Source organism: Haemorhous mexicanus, chromosome 1 (genome assembly GCF_027477595.1).
Source record: "Haemorhous mexicanus isolate bHaeMex1 chromosome 1, bHaeMex1.pri, whole genome shotgun sequence".
Taxonomy (NCBI): Eukaryota; Metazoa; Chordata; class Aves; order Passeriformes; family Fringillidae; genus Haemorhous; species Haemorhous mexicanus.
Genome location: NC_082341.1, coordinates 136,973,052 through 136,996,646, shown reverse-complemented (window position 1 = coordinate 136,996,646; position 23,595 = coordinate 136,973,052). Strand labels below are relative to the sequence as shown.

The 23,595-nt window shown below is 38.2% G+C and overlaps 2 protein-coding genes across 9 annotated transcripts in view; both read right to left on the bottom strand.

The window, feature by feature from the left end:
- Positions 1-16,370, bottom strand: part of SPAG1 (sperm associated antigen 1) — a 37,474-nt gene extending 21,104 nt beyond the window's left edge. Inside the window, exons 1-10 of one of the 2 annotated variants that reach the window (XM_059864697.1) lie at positions 16,298-16,370; positions 14,813-14,954; positions 14,104-14,263; positions 13,645-13,770; positions 8,980-9,047; positions 7,009-7,127; positions 6,427-6,532; positions 4,095-4,225; positions 3,355-3,461; positions 816-969 (exon numbers count right to left, since the gene is read on the bottom strand). In XM_059864697.1, the coding sequence (XP_059720680.1) occupies positions 816-969; positions 3,355-3,461; positions 4,095-4,225; positions 6,427-6,532; positions 7,009-7,127; positions 8,980-9,047; positions 13,645-13,770; positions 14,104-14,263; positions 14,813-14,952 (1,111 nt within the window). In that variant the 5' untranslated portion in view covers positions 14,953-14,954; positions 16,298-16,370. Of the gene's footprint in view, positions 1-815; positions 970-3,354; positions 3,462-4,094; positions 4,226-6,426; positions 6,533-7,008; positions 7,128-8,979; positions 9,048-13,644; positions 13,771-14,103; positions 14,264-14,812; positions 14,955-15,265; positions 15,389-16,297 lie in introns of those variants that run through there. The other variant, XM_059864687.1, reaches the window with a different exon arrangement.
- Positions 16,371-17,801: 1,431 nt separating this feature from the next.
- Positions 17,802-21,559, bottom strand: POLR2K (RNA polymerase II, I and III subunit K). 7 transcript variants are annotated; one of them, XM_059864637.1, is made up of 4 exons: positions 21,472-21,559; positions 19,163-19,226; positions 18,360-18,452; positions 17,802-17,957 (listed from the first exon to the last, which is right to left on the bottom strand). In XM_059864637.1, exons 2-4 carry the CDS (start codon positions 19,221-19,223, stop codon positions 17,935-17,937), a joined length of 177 nt encoding a protein of 58 aa, XP_059720620.1. In that variant the 5' UTR covers positions 19,224-19,226; positions 21,472-21,559; the 3' UTR covers positions 17,802-17,934. The 7 variants fall into 7 exon arrangements, with proteins under 7 accessions (XP_059720620.1, XP_059720659.1, XP_059720629.1 ...); XM_059864676.1 differs by having other exon boundaries at positions 21,408-21,552; XM_059864646.1 differs by having other exon boundaries at positions 21,415-21,546.
- Between the last annotated feature and the right edge of the window lie 2,036 nt (positions 21,560-23,595).

Sequence of the window (23,595 nt, the reverse complement as noted above, 5' to 3'; positions counted from 1 at the left end):
CTGTTGCAGGCTGGAGGCCAGCCATGCAGCTGAATCTAAAAGCAAGCTGCCAATGCAAGCCTTCCTAGCCCCTGCTGCCTCACCTCCTCCTGCAAGCCATGGATTCTGATTATGCCAGTGGCTTCATCCCAAGAGCCTTGCAGTTAACCACACACTAATCCAGGAATGGGTGATACACTTCAACTGCTTGTAAACTACATCCAGTACAAGAATTACATGTTGTTTACCTCTAATAAAAACTTCCAGAGCACAGAGATGAGCTCTTACAATAAAAAACAAACAAACAAAACCAACCAAAAAAAAAACCAAAAAAGGAATTATAGTTTCCAAAACAAACAACAACAAAAATTATAGATGTTAACAAATTATACTTGATCATTTTTACACCCTTTGATACAAGCATGGGAAGAAAAATGCAGAAGAAAAATGTGCTGGTGGGAAGGCAGGAAAGCTGTGTGAGAGAAAGATCTCAGGAACACAAAATGTTCTCTCACCAGAAGAAATTTTTAACTGGGTCCACATCAAAGGAGAGGTGTAAAATTACACAGGGCACAGGGAAGTAGGTGATTTATAGCAACATTTTCCCCTTGTCTCTGTTATGCCCATTCTAGGAAGAATTAGAAAGATGTGTAATAAAACTAGGTTCTAGATTTCACACTCAGATCTACTTTAAGTAGTCAATATAAGTTTAGTCTTCGAACAGGCAAAATTCTTTGCAAGAATATACAGATGAATTGTGTGAATAAGCATTACTATCTCAAAGACAACTATTTTTTCCTTAGGTTAAAATAAAGTAGGAAATAATAAGGCATTACTTTTATCTCCACCACGTCTTTCACATTCTTCTGTATTTTCCTCTCTTCCTTCTGAATCCTCTATCTCTTCAATAAGTATTTTTTTTCCTTTGGCTTGAGGCTCAGATACAGGCTTTAAACCTTTCAGTTTCTCTTCAATCTCTTGCAGACTTTTCTGCAAGAGAAAAAAATCAGCAATAGCAGAACTTTTTTTATTATGTATATAAATTACAGTTTATGTACAGCAAATACATTCTGTTAAATAATCCATGTGAAATCCTGAAGAATTATCAAGATAAATGCTGCCAATATAAAAAGATGGTAAATAAATGTGAATTTTACAAGAGTCAGAATCAAACCAAGAGTAATAGTCAATTTCTGTCTCTCTCACAAGAAATAGGCACGAGATATCTTCACATCTTTGTGTGAAGATATCACATAAATAAATAAATACTATTCTTGAATGCACTGCTTATCAAAAATAAAAAACTAAATTCAAAGGAAAAAAAGTAGATTTATGATTGTGAGATCTGGCATGGTCTACTAAGAAGAGATATGGAAAACAGGTTCTCTAGAGAATCTCCAAAAAAGCCTAAAATCAGAATCAAAATTTATGCTGCGGAGAATCTGATGTCAGATGGACAACTGATGGAGAAATACAACTGAGAGAACAAGAACCAAGAGACAACAGTCTCTTAACAGTGTAGCAGAAGGACACTGGTGAATAATGATAAGGTTTGCTTCTCTTGTAAGAACTGCAATTAGATGATCAAACAGCTTCTCATTCCATAATATTTTTCCATTACTCAAAAAATCCTCTTTAACTGCCCTTGGAATCATCAAGGTTGGAAGAGACCTTTAAGATCTAGGCCAACTGTTAGCCCAGCACTATCACTGTAACCCATAAACTACTAAATCCCTTTACACTGTCAGAGCAGAGTAAGACACACCCAGCATTATGTGATATTCTGAATGTAATTCAATGCTGTGCAAGAAAGTGCCATCTCAGTACTTCCTGTCTCAAGAAAAAGATAAGAACGGGATCAAGGACAGATTCACATGGACAAACTACCCTGAAGAGTTCCAGTTACTGACAACCAATTCACTTTTCTATTAGTGATTCTGAATATAAACATGCACTCTGCATAAGTTCCATACATTCATATTTAGCTCAAGAGAGTTTTGAGGATTTGCCAAGCAATGAGAAACTTGAAAAAAATGCCCTGCCAAGCACTTGTCATTTCTAGATATGCCAGCCAAGGCATAATAGCTGGCATGAATAAGGACAAAGTACAGATATCTGCTTTCAGCTACAAAAGCACTGCTCAGCAAAGCAAGTCATGGAAGAGTGTAATCAGAATGAGTGACTATCTCTGTCTGGTATTACAAGAAGTCTCAGCACAGCCTATTTGATACATCTTTTCACATAGACTGTTGTACAATTTGTCATCACAGACTCACAAGCTATTTAGATATTCAGTCTTGTAAACAGAAAATAACCAAAATCTCTTTCAGAACTCAGATCTAGAGACATGTAATTCTCTGGTTGATGTGAAACTCAGGAACTCAGCTCCAGGAGCACCCTAAAAAGCATAAATGCTGTATGTGGTCAGTTTGACACAAGAGGCTTGCACCTCTTTCTCTGGTTCAAACAATAGTAATAAATAACTCCATGGAAAGAAGCAGCAATGAACAAGCTGCTAGCAGCTTATGAGATGCCACCAACAAGAGCTGGACAGAAGTCAGAAATTGGGACAATTGCACAGCATCCAGAAGTCATATGTAAAAACATTGGGAAGGTAGTAGTATGATGGACTCATAATTAACATACAATGAACAGTTTACTATCAAAACTGCCCAGTACTGAAGGTTCTCAGGACACATAGAGTCCAAATGCATGGATTGTTCTAACCAATGAAAGGACACAAACCAATCCTGTCCTAAACAGCCAGAGTAATAGTAGTGCAAGGACCACATCCTGACTTTAATTTTCAAATAAAGCATCTAGCTTTCTTTGATCCAAAATCAGTTATGAAGAGTCCAGATTTATTGGAAGGTATGAAAGGTTTTCCATTCTACCCTGGAGATGAAAAATGATGATTTATAACATCACTCTGAAGCAAGAACAGAATCCAGCTCTTCTCCTTTTGGGTAAACTTTACCACTGTAACAACAAAAGCTTGGCATCTGTTGAATTTTTCTTCTCATTATGTACTCAAACTTAAATGCACCTATCTCAATGGATCTTTTCAAGAGAAATTTCCAAATAGCTTTGATCAGCAAGACACTAATACTTCAAGCATGTTCAGCAGAAAATGTTTTAGGCACCTAAATTACTCTAATAGAGAAGGCTTTTCCTCACAATCAAGTCATGAAGAGAAGATCTGGCCACATTCAAGTACCTGATTTCCACCACATGTGATCCTGGGAAGCTGATCAATGGCACAGCAGATTGTGTCCTCAAAACTTTTAGTTACATCAAACAACATGAACTGCACTAACTTTATGCTACAACTTCATACAACCTCTTTTTATCCATATTCAACTCACTGATCTTTACCTTAGCCATAGAGTTTTCTGGTTCAACAGACAACACTTTATTCAGATCCTCTATAGCTGTCTGGTAATTCTGCAGATGATTGTGCACAGTGGCACGACGCATCAAAGCTACAAAAGAACAAAGTGTATTGTTTATGTATTTAAAGTATAAAGTGAATAAAAACACTGTTTTTTCTAGACATAGTGCAGTCATGCAGTTTTTAAAATTCTGCACTTCTATATTAGTAACAACTGTTTTCTTGATGATTTTTAATGATGCAATTTCACATGACGTCTTTTGAGGCAGCAATCATGAATTGTGAAGCACCTTTTCATAATTTTCAAAATTTCCACCTCCACCCATACAAATACAGTTAGCTACATTCAAGTCCTTGACTTCCAAAAGGAATAAACCAATAACTTTTCTTGTTTTCATGTCACTTTTAAATTAATTTATAATTTAGTGTGGGTATTATGGAAACACTGCATGAATACAAGAGGGCTTATAGTTATCATAAGGAAAACATGTAGTTATCATATGGAAAACATTGTGATGTAAGAATTCCCTTTACATATCAATAGGATGAACTGCATAAAACTTCAGTAACCCCCAAAGAACCATTAAAACTGCTTTGGGGAGCTATGCTGTTCCCTTATTTGTATTTAGACCTGACCTACAGCTCAGTTAAGTTAACTAACAACATGTACCATTTTATTTGCTAGAGGTAAAATAATACATTGAAATTTTATTTTCTACTTTACCTTTTATGTTGCCAGGTTCCATATCTAGTACCTTCTCACAATCCTGCAAAGCATTGTCCCAGTCCTGAAGTTTGATTTCTGCTTGAGCTTTGTTATTATACACAGCTGCAGTCGGTATTACTGATATACTTCTAAAAGAAAGGATACATTGATCATGTTACAGTCAGAGTTAGAAAACCTGAATCTAGAAACACTTCACTACTGGAAGATATAGCAATATTAATACTGGTATTCTAACCACAGAAGTGGTTAGAAACTCCCTCCTGTGAGACCACAGGCAACCATCCACCAACTAGATTTACTGTCTTCAGAGGCCTCTTGCTTGCCAGGACTTAGACCTGTGATATTGCAGAGGAGATGCTGTGGGTCATCTGTCACTTAGACTACTACCTCCTCCTACCATCCATGTAGACTCCAAAAAAACTGCCAGATGGGACCTATGAGAGATGAAGAGTAACTGCACAGCTCTGGGGATTATGATGAAAAGCATGGTGGTGGGGAAGAACACATGGGATTCTCCTTGATCTTGCTTGTAAGATGGAAAGACTCAGGTAGCAGTGGATGAATTGTCAGGTACATGGCTGGCTGCAGGGCTGGTATTGTAGTTAGTGTTTTAGTGTCTGTAACAACAGGATCATCTCTGAGGAACAAGGACAGCTAGGATACACATAACAAAATGGTGTAAGGGAATCTTTGCCAACAACCTTGTTAATGTTGCAAGGAAGACCCTAAACTGTGGTCTCTGGAAAGAATAGCAATGGAAGTGCCAAGGGGGGACAGCACACTGCAATAGACACAGTTTCCTTGGGAAAAAAAAAAGGTTGAAGAACAATCTCAAATACTTGTCCACAAATGCACAACATGTGGGAAACAAAAAAAAAAGAATAAAAGCTTTATGCAGCTAAGATCCCCATGGGATAATCTGTGCATGCTCTTTAGAAAGGGTGGGAGGGTGAGAAAGAAGAGGAGATGCATTCTAGTCTAAGCAGCGATTCAATGTGTGAAGGTTTGTCTTCACACAAGAGGAACAGGCAAGAGACTGACAAGCCAGTCAAGAAAGCCAATGGGTAAGAAGAAGAGGTCAAACTCTACATTTTCCATTCTAGCCACAGATGACCCCTTCAGGTTATTAACAATTCACTCCAAAATATTTTACTTAAATATTTATAACTCTAAGAAAATAGATTGCAGATAGGGTTAGAAAAGTGACCAGTTAGAACAGCCTGGTGTCACTATCATACATTTCAGAAGGCATATAATGCCCCACGGGGGTCAAAATTGGAAAAACTCTCCATTAGAAAGGATTCTGCCTATCCTTAGTTATTAGTACCTTATTTATGTACCAAAAGCAGATATTTTTACTTATTTTTATATTATGTACTTGTATTTTATTTATTGTACATGAAATACAGCTATAGACTTTTTATGTTTGTGTAAAAAACCCAAACAAAACAAGAAAGATCTTTAGGCTGCAATTCAAGAACAACAAAAAAAACCAAACCCATCACACATCAAATGCCTCAATTAAGCAGCTTGTGCTCTATGAATATCATTACAAGTGTGCACACACACATACATATATACATATCTATCTATATCAGCAACCTCCAGATAAATTTTCATAAGCTGTTCTACAAAATCCTAACTCCTTCAGTGACATTATGAATGAAACTTCCTAAGCATCAATCTGTTTTTTATTTCATTGCTGTTCCACACTATTTCTATTCATTATTTTCTCCATACTTATCTGCACTGACCACAAATGTATTAATATGTGCATACTTTTTTCAAGGTTATCCCACCATAGCTCATTAATTATCTTCACGTTTCATTCCCAGTAGTGTCATATCATTATCCTCTGTTTACACTGGTAATTAATACCCCAAGATTCCCATGTACTCTAAATTTCTAAACAACAGCTTTGACACTTTCTGATTTCTGGGGTTTTTTTAAGTCCTTACCATTTCAAATCACAGAGTTAAATTACATTTGTAATTTGTAATTATTTAGTTTCTCAGCACTCTGATTATCCTTTTATTTTTGTAAACATGCCCTTGACTTTCAATGGTTTAAAAAAAAATCTGAGGAAATTTGTGACACCTGCAGATTGCATTCCATTACTTTCTAGCCCCTTCTCTTCTGATAAATGAAAATTAGTATGAGGATGGATCAGTTCTTTAAATATTCTTGTGTCAAATCTTTCTGCCCTTTAGAAAATAATCTAACAGTCACTAGTTGCTTCAATAGGAAGTTGTTTCAATTACATTGGTCTAAAACAAACATTCACAAGTAAGAGTTATTAAAATAACAGAACACAATAGTATTTACTCACCGAGTGTAATATGTCACTGCTTCCACATAATCGCCAGTGGCAAAGGCTTCGTTGCCCTTTTCTTTTTCACGAGTAGCAATAAAAATTTTCTCTCTCTTTGTCATTCCTAGCAAAAAATACTTCTGCATAATAACACCAACTAGCAACTCGCACAGATGTAACCAAAACAGATAAAATACTCTGAATCTCATAGTCTGCATTTTTTTAAAAGCACATGGCTTGCTAAAAGACAAATTTGTATTTTATTTTCTGTAATAAAACACTAAATTCTTCTGAGAGGCATACAATTCAGCATGCAAGAAAAAAGCAGTTGGCTATCTTCTACCATTCATTTATAATACCAGATGTATGCTTTACTTCTTTACCTTGTGCCCTCAACTATACATAAACATTCTTACTGTTTATTAAGCAAGACTAGAGTTTTTTTTAACATGACTTCAAGCTCATTTGATGATCTAACAACTTTTAGCATCTCTAGGTGCTGAAAAATAAAGGCACTTTATGATATACTTCCTTAAGTAGTATTCATACTCTACAACACAGTATTACAACTTAAGAAAAATTATGTTTCTAAGACATTACCAGTTGTGTCAATTTTTTTTTCAATTATGGGTAGACTTGGCCTACTGAAGAATCTTGCTTTTGAGTTACTTTCTTCACAGTCTTCATCAATTTTAGAACATTCCTTTTCCACATCGAACCTTTAATTAATAAAATGACCAATTCAATAATGCTGCATAGCAAGACTCCCCAGCTGATAGAAAGGCATATTGTATTTTCATTATAAACCAAAGGAAAAGAGATACAGGATGCATTCAATTATTGGTGACCTAGAAAAACCTCTGCCTCACCTCCTGACCATATTCTCCAAAAAAGACAGGTAAAATTTAAGAAACAGTATCATCAGGCTCCATCCCAACCCTATCAAACATCCCCATTAACCTTTGCCAAAATAACTAAGAAACAGCTTCAAAGCAACTTATGCTGTAAACTTGAGTCTCAGACATTTCAAAAGCTACTCTAAAGCAGCTTTTGAAAACATTGTTTAGGAATGTATATCAAAGAAATACTGCTGCTGTAATATTGTAAGAAAAATTAGTAATAATCAATTCCTACACTATACAGAAACATTGTTCTTACTGCTTTTGTGTAGGGTTTAAAGAAAAATAGCTTTTTCACAATAATCTTGACAGTATGAATAATTTCTTTCTGAAATTGAGATACTATTTTGAAAATTTCTCCAACTCAAAACCTTTTCACATAACACTAATTGTTCTCCATTCTGAATCTGATCTTTTGCTAGCTTACTTTTACCTATTTATTATAAATTAACCACATTTAAAATAAATGTTTTTAAGATAAGAAGTGAAACAATTTGTTTAGAAATTGCCTAAGCAATTATTTGAAACCTTTGAAATTTTCCTCAAAGCATTTTAAAACCATGTTATGCTTTAAATTGGAAAACATCTTTCCGACAGCTCTGTTTCGGTGTACTCATAATCCAAAATAAATACACTCTATGGGAAAATTGAAAACCTGTACTATTATCAGCATGCTTAAGCACTTAAAGATTGTGTACATAAATGGGTAAAGAAAATCTGTATGATTACTTTGGAAAGATACAGTACCAAGAGTAAAGAATAAATGAAAGAAACAATAAATTGTTGGAGAAATTATTTTTATAACCTCATTTCTTTGTCCACATTTGAGCAGGAAGGCACCAATTTCTGAAAGAGACATGCATGAAAATAACTGATATGCAAAACTTATGCAGAACAGGGTTTTTGTAAGGGCTTTTGGGGTATAGTTTCATTACTCAAACCCCACAATATCCCAGTCTACTGCACTGGAAATTTGTGCCTCCTCACTCTGATTCTAGAGCGTTATATTCCAGATTTCAGGAACTACAGAAAAGCTTCTACGATGTACAACACAAGAATGTGCTTTTTGCTTTCAGTGTTCAACAATTTGGGCATGAACCTGCCATGTAACTTGGGAGGCTGATGTGCCACCATTACATAATGCAGAATGTCTTTGTATTAGAGCTCCATCCATTCTAAAATAGTTACTCTCTAAACCTCTATTAAGTGTAATTGCATCTGAGTAAACTGATGCACCTGCCTGAAGCTCATTCTTTGAGGTTAGTGGGGTTCAGTGCCGGACTAAGTATTCATCAGTTTTGTTTCCAGTGCAGAACTGTGGCTTTAGATATAGATAAGTCCATGTTTGTAAATCCATGTTAAATACCCCTAGAGCTGTTTTCAAAAATCTCATCAATTAAGTAATCAATTTTTATTTATATTTCTGCTGGTTTACTAGATTTCAAACAGCTTGTACAAAAGTGTAGACTAACTTGTTCTCAGCTGTTAGCAACACAATGTGTCATTTGCATTTTAACAGAATATTTGTTAAGAAAAATCAAAGTTTCACCAGTGTTACAGTTCCCTAAAATGCTGACCTTAATACTATGTCTCTGCAAAATACACTGTGTTCCCTAGTTAAACAAGTAAATTAAGATTTATTAAAAACTGAAATAAAAGGGATTAAACATACTTGTCCCATTCACTGTAATCCCGTGGTATGTTTTTCTTGCTTCTTTGTTTGTTTTGCAATTTTTTGTTCTAAAAGAGAAACAAACAGCCATCTTGTAAAACAATTTGTTGCAGTGGAATTCACTGTGGTTTTTTTGGTTTTGTTTCTGCAGTACATATTTTCCTAGTAACCAACACTACTTGTGACTAATCTTAGCTCAGTCTTGAAAATGTATTTCATCTTAGTTTAAAGAAAATCTTGATGCATTTCACATATCATTACAATCTGAGGGGCTCCTGAGTCTCACACTTCTTGTCCACTGTCCTGTCACATCACAGAGGCACTGAGTGAAACTTTCTAATTAGTATCTTGTGATGCCATCTTCCCAGCCACCCTTTCAACACAGCAAGGAACAACCCAGTCTTCGGAAGACTCAGCCTTGTGATGTGGTGTTTGACATGGAGAGTCAATCAGGAACCTGGTTTTAGGCTTCCCTTTCCCAAGAGAATTACAGGCACAGATTTTGGTAGTCCCTGGAACACTCACAACATATTTGGAAATAAATTACTTCAAAGTAGTTTCTGGACTGCTTTTCACCATTTATCACTTCACTGAAGCTAATTCCAAGATTATTTACATTCCTTTTAGATTTTAGACAAGCTCCATCACTGAAGCTTGCCTTACCTAAAATTTATCTTGATGACCTTCCTGCAACAATCAGTTCTGACAATCAGATTTAACTGCCTTGTATCTCAACCCATCTCTAGAGTCCATCTCCTACACTAATGGACTCTATTTCCCTAGCTGTCACCTTTGGCATCTCTTCTACCTCCGTCATGAGACTATACTTCTTCTATGCCCCTCCCTGCTTGTTGACTTAAAAATACTTAATAGCAAGGTGTGGTTCCAAACAGGTATTTCACAGTGGAACAGCCAGTTCAAAATATTCCCATCTACCTATCCTGGCCATTCAGTCCTCCTCTTACCTTGCAATCCAGCATTCACTGAGCTAGACCAGAAATTCTTTGTAGAATTGCATATTTACAATTTTCTGTGTTTAAACAAACAATCTGATAGAGATCACAGTACAATCTCCAAATATCTGCACCAGTTCAATTCAGCATGTGATAAACTGGACCAAAGAAATGACGAGAAGCTTCCTAAACTCGCTTTACCAGTGGTGACACTGTAACAAGGACATACTTCTGCAGCTGAATGTAAACACCTCAATTTACATAATGCAAATGTGACCCTTCCTATAAACACTTCTGACCATCTATAATATTAGGTTACACACATTTTTGTAATATATAACTCCAGAATTACTCTTAATGTTATGTATTTCAGGAAGCGAGACAAAATGACAAATATGTTCAGCGATCAACACATGTTTAGAGGAGGGAACTCCTAAATACACCTTCCTGAAACATTAGTTATCCTTATATATCCAACCTGGTGTATATTACTAATTTAATGAATATCAAGTTTTTTTTTTTTCAACCAAAGTCATTAATTTAAATGAGCAAAAATACTGCAACTCTCAGAAGAGACTCTCATAAGGTACTTGCACTAATGCAACTCCAGCTTAGGGAGAGAACTACAGCATGTACATTTAAGGAATGAGGAAGAAACATTGACTCAAAACCCCACGATTAAAAAAATTCTAAGTCTCATATATTTAAAGTAATTGTGGTTACTTATTATATTAATATAACATTTAAAGTAAAGTCGTGGTTCCAACAGAGTCAGGAATTTCTCAATCAGTAATATTTCAGAGGATCTCATCCAAGAGGCATTGATAAAAAATGTACACTTGCATGCCATGGAACTCAAAAAAAAGAAATCTCTGTGCTTTTCATGTTTCCTGCCATAATTCATAATGCATGAATCCCACTGGGTTTGAAGTTCACTGAACATTTTCTGAACCAAAGATGAAATTGGCTTCAGTACAGGTGACACAAATTGGCCTTGGTTCTCCTGTGGGCCCTGTGTGCTGTCCTAAAACATTACTATTCCATGGCAGCTAACCAGTGTTAGTTTTTAATGCAGAATATCCAAAACAACATGAAGGCTATTAGATCCTATCATGGTGGATTTTTATAGCATAAAACTTGTATGCATTTTGCATGCCCTGGGCTGTGGCATGTGGAGGTATCTGAGGATGCAAATCTTTCTGGAACAGTATTAGAAAACCATGTTTGGCAAAGAACCCTAAGCTGAAATCCCATCAATACGGTCTTTTGAATATTAATATCTTTAAACATATGCTTTACTTCTCTCCTGGACAAAATAAGGCAGCAAAAATAATAATTATGCAGTGTGGACAGTTAAGACAGTTCTGGGCAGCATGATAGGAAAAGAGTGGTGTAAGACAGAAACTCCACATTGTATTATAGAAGGAAATATTGCAAAAAATTTCCTCTTTTTCAGCCCATTTTTGGAAACCCTCCCATGGATTCACACCAATAAAAAGAAAACACTATACAGGTTACAAACTATCAATAGTGAATTGAAATTACACCGACATCTAGTATCAGCAAGTAGATCTGATTACAGACAAAACAAGATGACTTCATTTACCAAATTTGTACCCATTAGTACAATCTACTGGTTTAGGGTCAATGATTTCCAGAACTGGATTCATTGAAAATGCTGAACTTCTTATGCATCAGATCAGATGAACAGTCTCCAACCAAGTAATAACATAAAATTATGGAAGGCTTTGTGCATTCATTTCCAGCAGAAAGGATGAATTTGGATGATTCTAAACTTGATCCCACTTACAAAATTATATGATGCCAGTCTGAAAAATAATTATAGTCCCACTTGATTAGCCAAACATGTTTAAAAACTGTAAGATGACACATATCTTTATAAGAAAAAAATAAAGAAAAAAAAAAGAAAAGCAGATTATTTACATTATTCAATTTTTTGAGATTTCATGTTGTAGGTATAAAATTTAGTGTGTGCTATATAAACAGCTTCTTTTTATTCAGTGGGAATCTAGTAGTGATATAACTGTACTGCTGCATAAAATGTTTCAGGCATTCCTTCTCTCTTCCGGGACAGGTTACAATCCCTTCAGAGGCCATCTGCTTAGACAAAAGGAATGGAAATCACATACCACAGGTAAAGCATAAAGCTATATCTAGGTTTCCTGAATGCTAACACCAAAACCTAGTAGGAGAACAAAAGCTGAAGAACAGAAGAACAGAATTTGATCTGAAGACTGCTGCATGGTTTAAAGGAAGAGGGGAAAAAAAAGGTGAATATTTTGTCTTTGAATGGAGAACACATCCTCTTTAGTAACATGATGTATCCTAGATTTCAAGACACTTTCTATCACTTTATGCTGACATTCTAAACTGGATTTACTGAGTTCACATGGTATTAAACCATTTTCTCTTCTAGCAGTTATAGAGGACATGAAGCCATAGTGGTACAATCCATCTCAGCAAAACAGGACAGTCAAGAGGAACACACATTGCAAAATATGAAAGAGTACACATTAATTAAAAAGAAAAACCAAACCACAAACCAAATCAAACAAAAGCACACCTTAGTCTCAATACTAACCACTTCTAAAACATTCACTGGAATCCCCAGCCTCTTTGTATACCACATAACAGAGACTGCCTAGCTATCCAAATGTCCTGGTCCAACATTTACCAACCAGCTGACAATAAGAAGTAGTTTCTGACAACATAGGAACACAAATCAGGCATTTACTAATACATAATTATTCAAGAAAAATAGGAATTAATATGAAAGATCACATGACCCGTAAGATTCCTTCGTAACGTTTCTGACTCACAAACCTCCAAAATGAACAATGCTTAATGAATTTCCTATTGCAGTGTCCCAGAATTTCAAAGAAAATGTTGAGAATCAGACTAAACTGATTAGTGATAGTATCTGACAATTCAGAAAAATCCCATCCACACCTACTTGTCTGCCAAGATGCTTCAGTAGCACTGTATTTAGTATTAGCAAGAAAAGCTGGCCATAATAAAAACTGATTTCAGGCAGATAAATAAAAGAAAAAAAGAAAAACCCACCAAAATATAAGGAAACCAATACCTGAGATAAAAACGTAAATATTTTTTCTGTAGTCATGAAGATTTGTTAAGTCTGCTTAAGGGCTAAATTAGGAAGTATGCTGTACAACTGCATTGGGAATACCAACACAATCAAAGACTACATATACTCCAGCACTACCCAGTACAGGAGTGGCTAGAGAGTAAAACAGTTGCTGCAGAGACTCTAATATCCACAGTGTATGAGTTCCAGGGTGTTTGTTTTGGACTGGCTTCTGACTGGCCCCATGAACAAAAGCTTGCTGGCAGCTGGAGAAAATCTCCTAGCATAATTTCACCCAGAAGGAGCCTAGTTCACATGCTTAAGCAGTACTTGGAAATACGAATCCAAGAACATAAAAGGCTGTTTAAGGAGATCGGATTTGGCAGTGAATTCTTGATCAGAATTAAAATATTATTGCAATACACATGCTAGTACTAAAAAAGCACTTTTGTTTAAGCATTGGTCTCTTGCAAGGGAGCTTAAAGGTTTTTATTTTCTGGTTAACAAAATAAATTTAGTAAGAAAGGCACAATGATTAGAAATTCATACATATAAAATCTCCCAGTTTTAGAAAAATGCATAATTAACACAAAAAACTGGAGATACCTGATTAGTGGGAAGGCAGCTGCTAGAACAACGAATGGGAGGCAAGTTATCTTGTCTTTCATTTGGTGTGTCTGTTCTCAGGAGCTGTGATTTCTTATCATCTTCATTCATTTCTGCCAGCCAGCTCTGAAAATAAATAAATAATATATTTTTACCTTAAGGCAGTAGAGCAGTGCTTTTTAAGGCATTATCCTTAAAAAGCACTGCTTTTAACAGGGAAAAGCAATTAAGACAAAGAACAATAGTGCTTTTTTGAATAAAAAGTGATCTGCAAAAAAAAACAACCATAGAGTTAAAATGGGCAGTTAATGTTCAGTGACATTAGGAAAAAATTAATTTTAAAACAGAATCCTTTGATAATTTCCTCTTTTAATCAAATAATTACATTCTACTTAGGCACAAGAAGATTGATACATCACAGTGATTGTATTATGGACCACTATAAATGAGATCCTGTACCATCAGTTCACTATTAATTGCTTGCCATTCTTCAGCTGTGAAATCAGAAGCTGTGGCTGCAGGCTTATCTTTCCTCAGAGCTCTGTTCCTTGGATCCAAACGCTCAATTCGCTTCTCACAAACCAAAGTAAGTTCAGGGTAACACCCCTCCTCACCAGACCTTTAAAATGTAAAGATAGAAATGTTAACAAAAAAGAACTGCACCACATCTTCCATGTTTCCCTCCCTGTGTAGTCCATACAGTGACTGCAGACGACTATTTTCCTGTTACAACCCAATTTTACTAACATCTAATAACATTTTTATCAGAAAATCCCAGTTAACTTTCAACCATTTTCCAATGCCCACATACACAGCTCAAAAGTTATCACCACGGTGCTCATAAAAAAGAAACTTGTGCCATTTAAAGCAAAAGTTAAACAGGTGTGGCATCTGAAATTGCTAGTCATGCAACATGGATCATGAGAGAACCAAAACAGAGTGGCAGCATTTAAAAAAAAACCTAGCATTGAGCTACTCAAACTTTTGGGTGGTTAAAAAAGGACTTGGATTTCTAGTGTTATCATTGAGACACTTTAGCATGATCACTTTAACTTCATAATTTAATTTTAAATTAGAAAGTCACAGGTTCAGACAAATAGAAGAGGGTTCCTTCCAATTTTACAGACCAGGAGTATAATTATTAATGAAGGTTAAAAAATAAATTTACCTTAATACCCTGAGAATCTTTTCCAGGTGCTTAACATCTGTGCATTTTTCAATGAATTTGTAGTCCAGATGACTAATAGGTATTTGATATGTTTTAGTGGTTCCTTCACCCAGAAAATATGGCACTGACTCATCACCCATAACTAAATATTAAAAGAAAAAAAAAATAGCAATTCTGTAAGCTTCTAGTTACATTTTGAAGTAATGTAAATTTAAGGAATAAAATTGCTCACACTCCACTCTCTCATGCAAGCAGACCTATAAAAGAAAAAATATCAGATTTGAAGGCCTGATCACATGAACTGTCCCTGACAAGAGGATTACTGACAGAAGTATGAGATATGCTTTTTAAGAGTATGCAACTCTACTGCAAGTCAGAACAATTGAGAAAGACCTCTTAAAGAAAAATTGCCAAATTTTGCTTACCACATTCTCTGTTTTATTTAACACATACCTGTTTTAACCAAGTGGGATAATCACAAAGGAGAAGATAGTGAAGGACACTCCTTTTTTCAGAGTGAAGACATGAACCAATGCAGCGTATCTAAAGGAACGAAAATCTTTGGCTTCTCTGCAGACAAAATAAATTCAGTTTTCTTTCCTCATTGACTGCATTTTCTGGGTCCCTGATTATATTACAGCACTAATCTGAATCTTTTCCAGTAAGTCTGTAACTGAAGAAATGAGGGATTCAAATGAGACATTTCTGTCTCCCTGTACCTTTGATCTGCTCATCTGCATCTTTTTCTGTTTTGACCACAAGCTCTATGGAGCAGCAATTCTTTTTTTCCCCCCCTTTTATACGGTGCACGAAGCAATCAGTTAATTTTGAAGAAATACAATAAGGGCAACTAGCTGGCATGTGAAAACAACTATGTGTAGTTATAAATCAAAATAAAATAATTACGTTGTAATGTCTTCCATAATTACATACATTAATTTGTAGTTACACGAAAATGTTTACAATACAGTATCACTTAAACAATAACTGGTCATAATTAGGTGTTGCATAGAAATTCTGCCCCAAGACTTTACGGTTTCAGTACCAGAAAAGGAAGAAGTCGCACGGAAAGAGGGACAAATGTAGGAAATAATTAAAGAAGAATAGAAGAATTAAAAGCTCATCACCACCGGCGGTTTTTCCCGTTTATTCCCGGGGCCGGGAGGGAGCTGCCCAGCGGAGCTCTCGGGCACCGCGGTGACCAGGACTCCTGGTGACACAGCTCCGGCACAGCCCGCCTCCAGTACAGCTTCCCCAGCCATCCACCGGCCCGGATCAGAGCTTTACCTCCAGGCCGGCACCCAGGCTCCCCTCACGCCCTGCCGGAGCCAGAGCCGCGCAGCCGGCCCGTGCCTAGCAACTGTTGCTATGTACAACATGGCGCCGGGGACACGGCGCTGCCCGCCCCAGGGATACCGTGCCGAGCCTCCCGCAGAGCCCCGCCAGGCTCTAGCGGCGACACCGGCGTCGCCCATCGGCACCCACCTGCCCGGTGCCACGCTGTCTCCGGGACACGGATGCGGCCCTGCCCACACCGCAGCCGGGGGCCGCCCGGGCCTCGCCCAGGCCGCGCAGGCGCAGCTGGGCTCAGGGCGGCGATCAGGGCTGCGGGAGCACCTGCCGAGGGCGGGCAGAGATACAGCACCGGGGGGTGCAGCTCTGGTTAGCATCGCTCTTGTGTTTCAGCGTAGTATTTCACTCAGCGGAGAGCAAGCGGTCCCTCTCCTGACGCCGGTGTCCCCAGGCGCCCACAGCAGTGTTGCCCGTCAGGAGTTCTGCACTCCTCCGGCACTGCTCTCCAAAGGAGGTCCATGCCCCTTCCCGAGGGCAGTGGGGGCCCATCGCCGCCTTTGTCGGGCAGCCAGAGGCACCCGGCGTGCCCGCAGAGGGGCCAAGCCCGCCCTCGTTTGCCGGCGAGCTTCGGCAGCGCTGCTGCTGCCCGCTCCTCCTCACGCTTCTGAGCAGCCGTGTCAGCAGCCAGCCCTTCGTTCTGCTATGCAGGCACAAGGTGCACGCTGTGCAGGCCAGCCTGGTGAACTGATAGCAGCTGTGTAGTAAGAAAAAAAGTTATCGTTTCTACCGAATGTATCTGGTTTCCAGGAAAAAAAAAAATCTAGTCTTTATAGCATAGATCAGGTACCTAAGAAAATCTAAACCAAACAGCTCCAAAACAGCATCTCAGAATGCTCTTTTTATCCCCTATAGCAAGCCACTGCTGTTCATTTACAAGCCAGCACACAGTCATAAAGACCTTAAAAAAGATATTATTACAGTGATGAGTTAATCAAGTTATGTCAGCACCGTTAGCACCATCAAAATGGAGATCAGGCACACACAGTCCAGCAGTATGCTGTAGTACCCTTCAGTGGTATTACATAACACACAAACAGATGCAAAAAGTTTTGGCTCATCATCACAAACCCACCACTAATTACAAACTCCTGAAAAGTCATCTGAAAAACCAGAGCCCACTTTTTTGGGGTGCTACCCAAAAAAATCTTTGTAACACAGATCTAATTCTTTCCTTGAATACAAGCAAGTCAAACAGCATTTAAATTTCTGTTTCCACATTGCTTCTTAATGTTTAACCTGCCTCCCTCTCCCTCTTCTTTCAGGAGAAATGATTTTTTCACACTTTCAGACATCTGTACTTTTGACATGTCCACAACTGGGTGCCAGAATTGGGAGCTGTGATGTCCTTAAAGATTTTCTTTTTTGCAATCCAGATCTGTTGAAATCGAGCCTTCTATAGCCTTCTATTTATTTTCAGTAGAATTTATTCAAACCACAGTTATTTTATGCAGTTCCCAGGAGTCCAAAAGATACTTAGCAAAGTTAAAAAGCAAATAAAGTTTAGATGAGAGTAATGAGAACAAAGATAACTCAAAACAAATACAATTATCACTGAACTTAAAAAATACTGCATACTTTGACTACAATTTAAACAACAGCTTTAGAAATCTATTAATGGAAGACAATATAGACAAAATTTAGTATTACAGTAAACTTTAATATTTCAATCTCTTAAAACACAAATAAGAGCGTGCATTTACACACAAACAGTTTTACAGAACAAAGTTGTCAGAAAGGTTGTATCATGAAGTTGCTATCTTCAGCGGACATCATCGAGCATCAAAAACTACCACTGGAATAATGCAGTTAAAGAAAAAAATATGTTGTGGTTGAAAAAAAGATGGAGGAGAGGAAAAGAGACTGCCTAAATCTAATCACAACTTTCTACATAAAGTATTTCAAAAGTCATCTTTAATAAGACTCTGAATAATACCAACAATTCACAGTATGTTACCCAGCAGACTATAGTAACTTAATATATCGTGCATAGAAAATGGAAAAAAAAAAAAGTGCAAGAAATGCAGATGCCAAATAACACTGCAGAGATTGTGCTACAGTAGTTTACTCTACCATATTGATTTTTGACCCTGAAGAATTGCTACATGATTTTTTGAATCTTCTATTCTGTTTCCCTTACATTCTGTTTCCCCTTGTCTCCATCCACAGCTTTCCAAAGGCACTTGTGAAAGGATACATCTTTTTGTCCTTTTCTTGTACATGATTCTGTAGCCACATTCTCTGCACCTGATAGGATCCCTTGCCTTTATTTCATTTTCCGTATGACATTCTGATGTTATGGAGGAAGAAAAAGGAAGTGAGGGCAAAGAAAACAGGACTGTTAATGCACAGATAACTTTGAAAAGTTGTGATAATCAAATTCTTATTTGTGGCAAACAAACACAGCAAGTGTAATGAATCTGTATCAAGAGATCAATGCTAACAAGATACCATGAAAAAAAGAAAAAGAGAAAATAAAAAGCAAGCTTCACTTACATTAAGATAAAAGAGAATCTTGCTAAAAATCACCCAAATATTACTGCATAGAACACATTTCACACTTGATACTAGATAGTCTACTAATGAAAATTTCAGTTCATCCTTCCAAAGCCCAAAGTCTATTGTCTTAAAAGACAAAATATTCCAGGGATTCCTGAAAATCACCAATTTTTAAGTTGTTGATTTATCTATAGGTAAGAGAGAATCTGACTACTATACTTCAGGGAAAGCTGAGTGCCCTTCCAGCACTGTCAATAAAAACATACAGAAATCGAGGAGCTCCACACAGCAACACAAGCTCTAGGGAATTACCTCCACAACACTGTGAATGTACCCCATACATGTGTCACCATCAATGCATAAAGGTTTAAACATCATCAGGATATACACTGCAACTATTTGTAGCTATGTACCCTTCAGTGTAATGACTAAGCACTCTTCATTATTAAAACACCAAATCTCCAGTAACAAGTAATAAAAAAATCACTGTCTTTTCTTTACCTCCACAAATGTAAATCATTGGCTGTTGCTTTGGAGGCTGAACGTCCTTCTGTGAATCCATGTTCTAAAACAAAAAATACACAACATGCACATTAGCTTGGGTTTGGGGATTTTTGGTTTGTTTTTTGTTTCCAAGGCATACACAATCATTTTAATATCTCAAGCTAAAGGTAAGAGAACATGAAATCTCTTCCTTAAAAGTAAATACAAAGAAATTCCATCTATATTTGATGCACATGACATGGGTTAATTCAGGTTGAAAGAGACTTCAGAAAGTAATTTAGTTCAACTTCTTAAAAGCAAAGTAACATCAGCTTCCACAGAGCTTTACCACTCTGGTACAGAAAACTTCTAAGGATGAGGACAGCACAATATTTTCCATTCAACAGTACTTTAAACATTAAAGACCAATGAGCAATATTTTTTTCCTCCTTCCTGCCAATGTTAAGATTTTCCTTGCTGTTCAATAATTTCTTATACGCCACTCCTGTAACAATGGCGCTAACAAAGAAGGTAAGCCTTGTCATCTTTCCTCCCCCTCTGGCACACTAGCTAACCTGATACACTATTTGTTGTTCTAAGATATAAGAAATACTGAGAACAGACTGTGGGTAGAAGAGTAGCAGAAATTGAAAAGCAAAACAAAAGAAAGCAAACCCCAAACAATGAGGGGCCATAGTGATGAAATTCAACCCTTCAAATCCTACCAATCAAGAGTAATAACTCAATGCTATTCTCCAAACACCTCTTAATGTCCCATAATGATTTTGATTGTTCAGACTTATTTAAAGACAAGTATTTCTTTATGGCATCAGACTAAATAGTTACATATACTCCACAAACACTCTACCAATCTTTAAGTAATCCTATCCTAACATGTAAATGTACTTGCAACCATGAATTTTAAGGTGGTTACCGTACATAGATAAACACTTTTTTTCCCCACCAAATTTAAGTCTAGACAAGAACATGAATATTTCCTATTAAGTTTTTTGAGGCTGCTGTTTTCTGTATTTCTGTTCTGTCTGACACAGAAGACAAGAATTCCTAACCCTTATGCCAGTAAATAGCCTTCTTGATGCTCCCTTATGAGAATGGCTCTCAGATGCTTTTGCTTAATAGTATAGGAAATATTATTTCCCTCAGCTTCAGAGTTTGTTTCAGCATAAATTCAGCCAGGAAAACTATGATACTGAAAACAGGACAGGGTCTTTTCTTACTTTAGGAGTCTGATCAACACTTGACAAACCATCTTTTGAAGTTCCCACTATGTCACTCCATTTAGGAGAACTGGAAAGAATCCATTAAACTCTTCAGCTTTCAAGTATGCTACACCATAATCACAGTGGCATCTTAACTCACATGTGCTAGAGTTTTTTTTGTGTCAGCAGGTTGCAGTAAGATATGTGCAGCCACCCATTACCACAGCAGATTTTTCTAAAACACAGAACCGATCTAAGGTGGATCACAGCTGTAGCTAAATAACTTGGCTTAGTGCTGCTTGTGCAGCAAAATTATACTGCTGCTAAGGACAGCAGTGAATTTTACACTTCTGTGTTTTGCAGGGAGGTACCACAGGTTTAGCTGGCCTTCACACACCGTGCAGCCTTAAGTGCCACCAAGCTGACAGCCAACAGGCCCCATCATGCACCAGCACATGCTGGGGTGCAGCCAGAATCCATTGCAGAGACGTGGGGGTAACATGTGCAAGAGCACCTCACCAAATCACAGAATGGGAAAGGCTGGAGGGGAAGGGACCACAGCGGGTCATCTGGTCCAACCTCCCTGCTTAAGCAGGATCATTCTAGAGCACATGGCACAGGAGTGCACCCAGATGGCTTTTGAGTATCTCCAGTAAGGGGGACTCTGCAATCTCTCTGAACAATCTGTTCAGTGCGCAGCCACCCGCACAAAAAAGTTCTTCCTCCTATTCAGGTGGGACTTCCCGCACCTCAGTTTCTGCCTATTGTCCTAGTGCTTGGCACCACCAAGAAGAGCCTGGCTTCATCTTCTTGGCACCCCTCGCTTCAGATATTTTTGCATATTAATGAGGTTCCCTCTCCGAGCATCTTTTATGCACCCGTAAAAGAGGCCAGTCCGCTACTTCACGTCCCGCAGAGCCCACGAAGGAGAAGGGCAGACAGCCCTTTTCACAGCCCAGGGGCCCCAGGCTCCCCATCCCGCCCAAATTCCGACCTCCCCGACCGTCCCGCGGGTCTAGCAGGCAGAAGCGAAGCCCACGAGCCTGGTACCGGCCTTTCCCTGCCCACCACGGCCGCACCAGCACCGCCCAGCAGCGAAGAGCACACCCGAAGGCCCGGAGCAGGCTCCCGCCGGCTCCCGCAGCTCCGCCGGCCTCGCCGCCTCCCCGGCGCACGCTGATGACGAACGCGCGGCGCCCGCGGGGCGGGGCGGGCCGTGCTTCGCCCCGCCGCCAGCTCCGGCCTCCGCGCCGTGAATCGTAATGAGGCTGAGAAAGTAAGAAATATTCCGTTCTGGGTGTTAGCCACCTAAGGAAAAAAAAAAAGAAAAAAAAAAAAAAAAAAAAAAAGGCACACAGATTATTTTAAGACACAAGCTTCCATATGAATAGCAGCGCCAGTTGTCAATGAAGAAAGTAGGCAGCTGTGTGGTTAGGTAAAATGAGCCCCAAGGTACCCCGTGTTTTCATTCTTTTTTTTAAGCTGTACCCAACATATTCGGGATAGCGAATGCCCCGCCCCAGGTCTGGTCGTGCGGCTGCGGACTTTTAAACCACCGAGGTGTTCTACCTCAAGGTCCTCTCTGTTTTCCAGAAGCATTTTACCTAAAATTTTGTGGATAAATCCGGCATCTTGATATTTTGATGCCGTGGTCGGTATCATATGTACCCACATGAAACCAAACTTACATACTACAAATATGTATATTGCACATTTTAAGTGTAAGGTTCTGTTATGAAAGAAGTTCATATGTCGCTATTTCCCGATGTACTGAACTAAAATAGTGCGGGCAAGATTTGAAACGACACCGCTTGCTCTTTGTCACTGGCTCCACCTCGCTTGCGGTGGGAGTTTTGAATCTTCGACTGACAGTTTGTAGAAATAGGTATCTTTGCTGTATTTCTTCCCTCCCTCTCCCTCCCACATGTTTAACGAATACTACGTTTGGTGAATATGCCAATTTAAACTCCTAGATCATTCTAGGGTTCCTTAGTTAAAGGAAAGATCTGTTTCTGAATACTGAATAAAAGTTGTTTCCTAAGCATCCAAATTAGTACGGATGAGGTTTTATGAGTTGTAATTCACGATGTTCTCCTACCAGCAAATTACCTTCTATAGGACTTGTAACTTACTTTAAATGAACTCGGGTAATAATAAATAGTTGTAGTTTTCCTAATTTTGTGTTTAAATTAAGCGTAATGAATTCACAGTAATGGCTTTAGACTTCCTTCTTTAAACTGCTCTTTAGGAATAAAGCAAAACATAACTTTTGGAATGCCAGAATAAAGCACGGGCAAGAAAAATGATTTGTACAACAGAGGTATTGTTATACGTTAATACTTGCATCCGCTCCTCTGCTACGGAGCCGCAGGTATGGGTGGGTACCAAGAGGTTTAAACAGAGAAGATAAACAGCCTGAGTTCTATCTTTCTTGGTAAACGCATGGTAAGAAATTACCAAGTCCTAAAAAAGCGAACAATTTCCTACCCTCCCCCCCCCCCCCCCCCGGTATTATTTCTCTAGGCTCGTTAGTATTTTAAAAACGCGTTTGTCAAACGACAAATTGAAAAGGATTTACTAAAAATATCTCCATGAAAAATTCAGTTAATCCTGTGAAAGTAATGTTTCCATTGTTAATAAAGAAATAATGTAATTGTTTGATTATTGGTATCCTTTAAACATTCCCTTGGAAAAATGAGATGCTTTACCAAATCTTAAAGCTTCGGTTACTTCAGCCGTTTCAGATAAAATCTGCCCCTTACGAGAGGAGCGCTTTGGTAAGTCCCATTCCCATCTGCTGGTGAATTCTAGCCCTAAAGATGCTCCTTCGGATTTAGAGTAGCGGAGAGTGCTGAGACTGTGTGAGAGACTCCCACTGTACTGTAAAGTGAAATAGTTTTGGGCAGTTGGTAGGCAAATGAGAGGAAAGGCTTGTGTGTCGAGATGGGGAAGGCACGGGGGTACAGGTACTTTAGACAGGGGAAGGAAATGCAGCCGTAACCGAGGGCAGTGCGAGTGTTGCAGAATCTCACCTCGTTTCACTTGTTAGAAGTAGCGTTCTCAGGTCTGGGTTAGGGTGGTTTTTTTTGGTTTGGTTTTTGTTGTTGTTTGTGTTTTGTTTGCTTGCTTGTTTTTTGTTGCGGTAGGTTTTTGGGAGGACTTTTTGTTGTTGTTGTTGTTAAAACACACTTTGTAGTGTGACACTTCTGTGTTTTGCGTAAAATGTCGCAA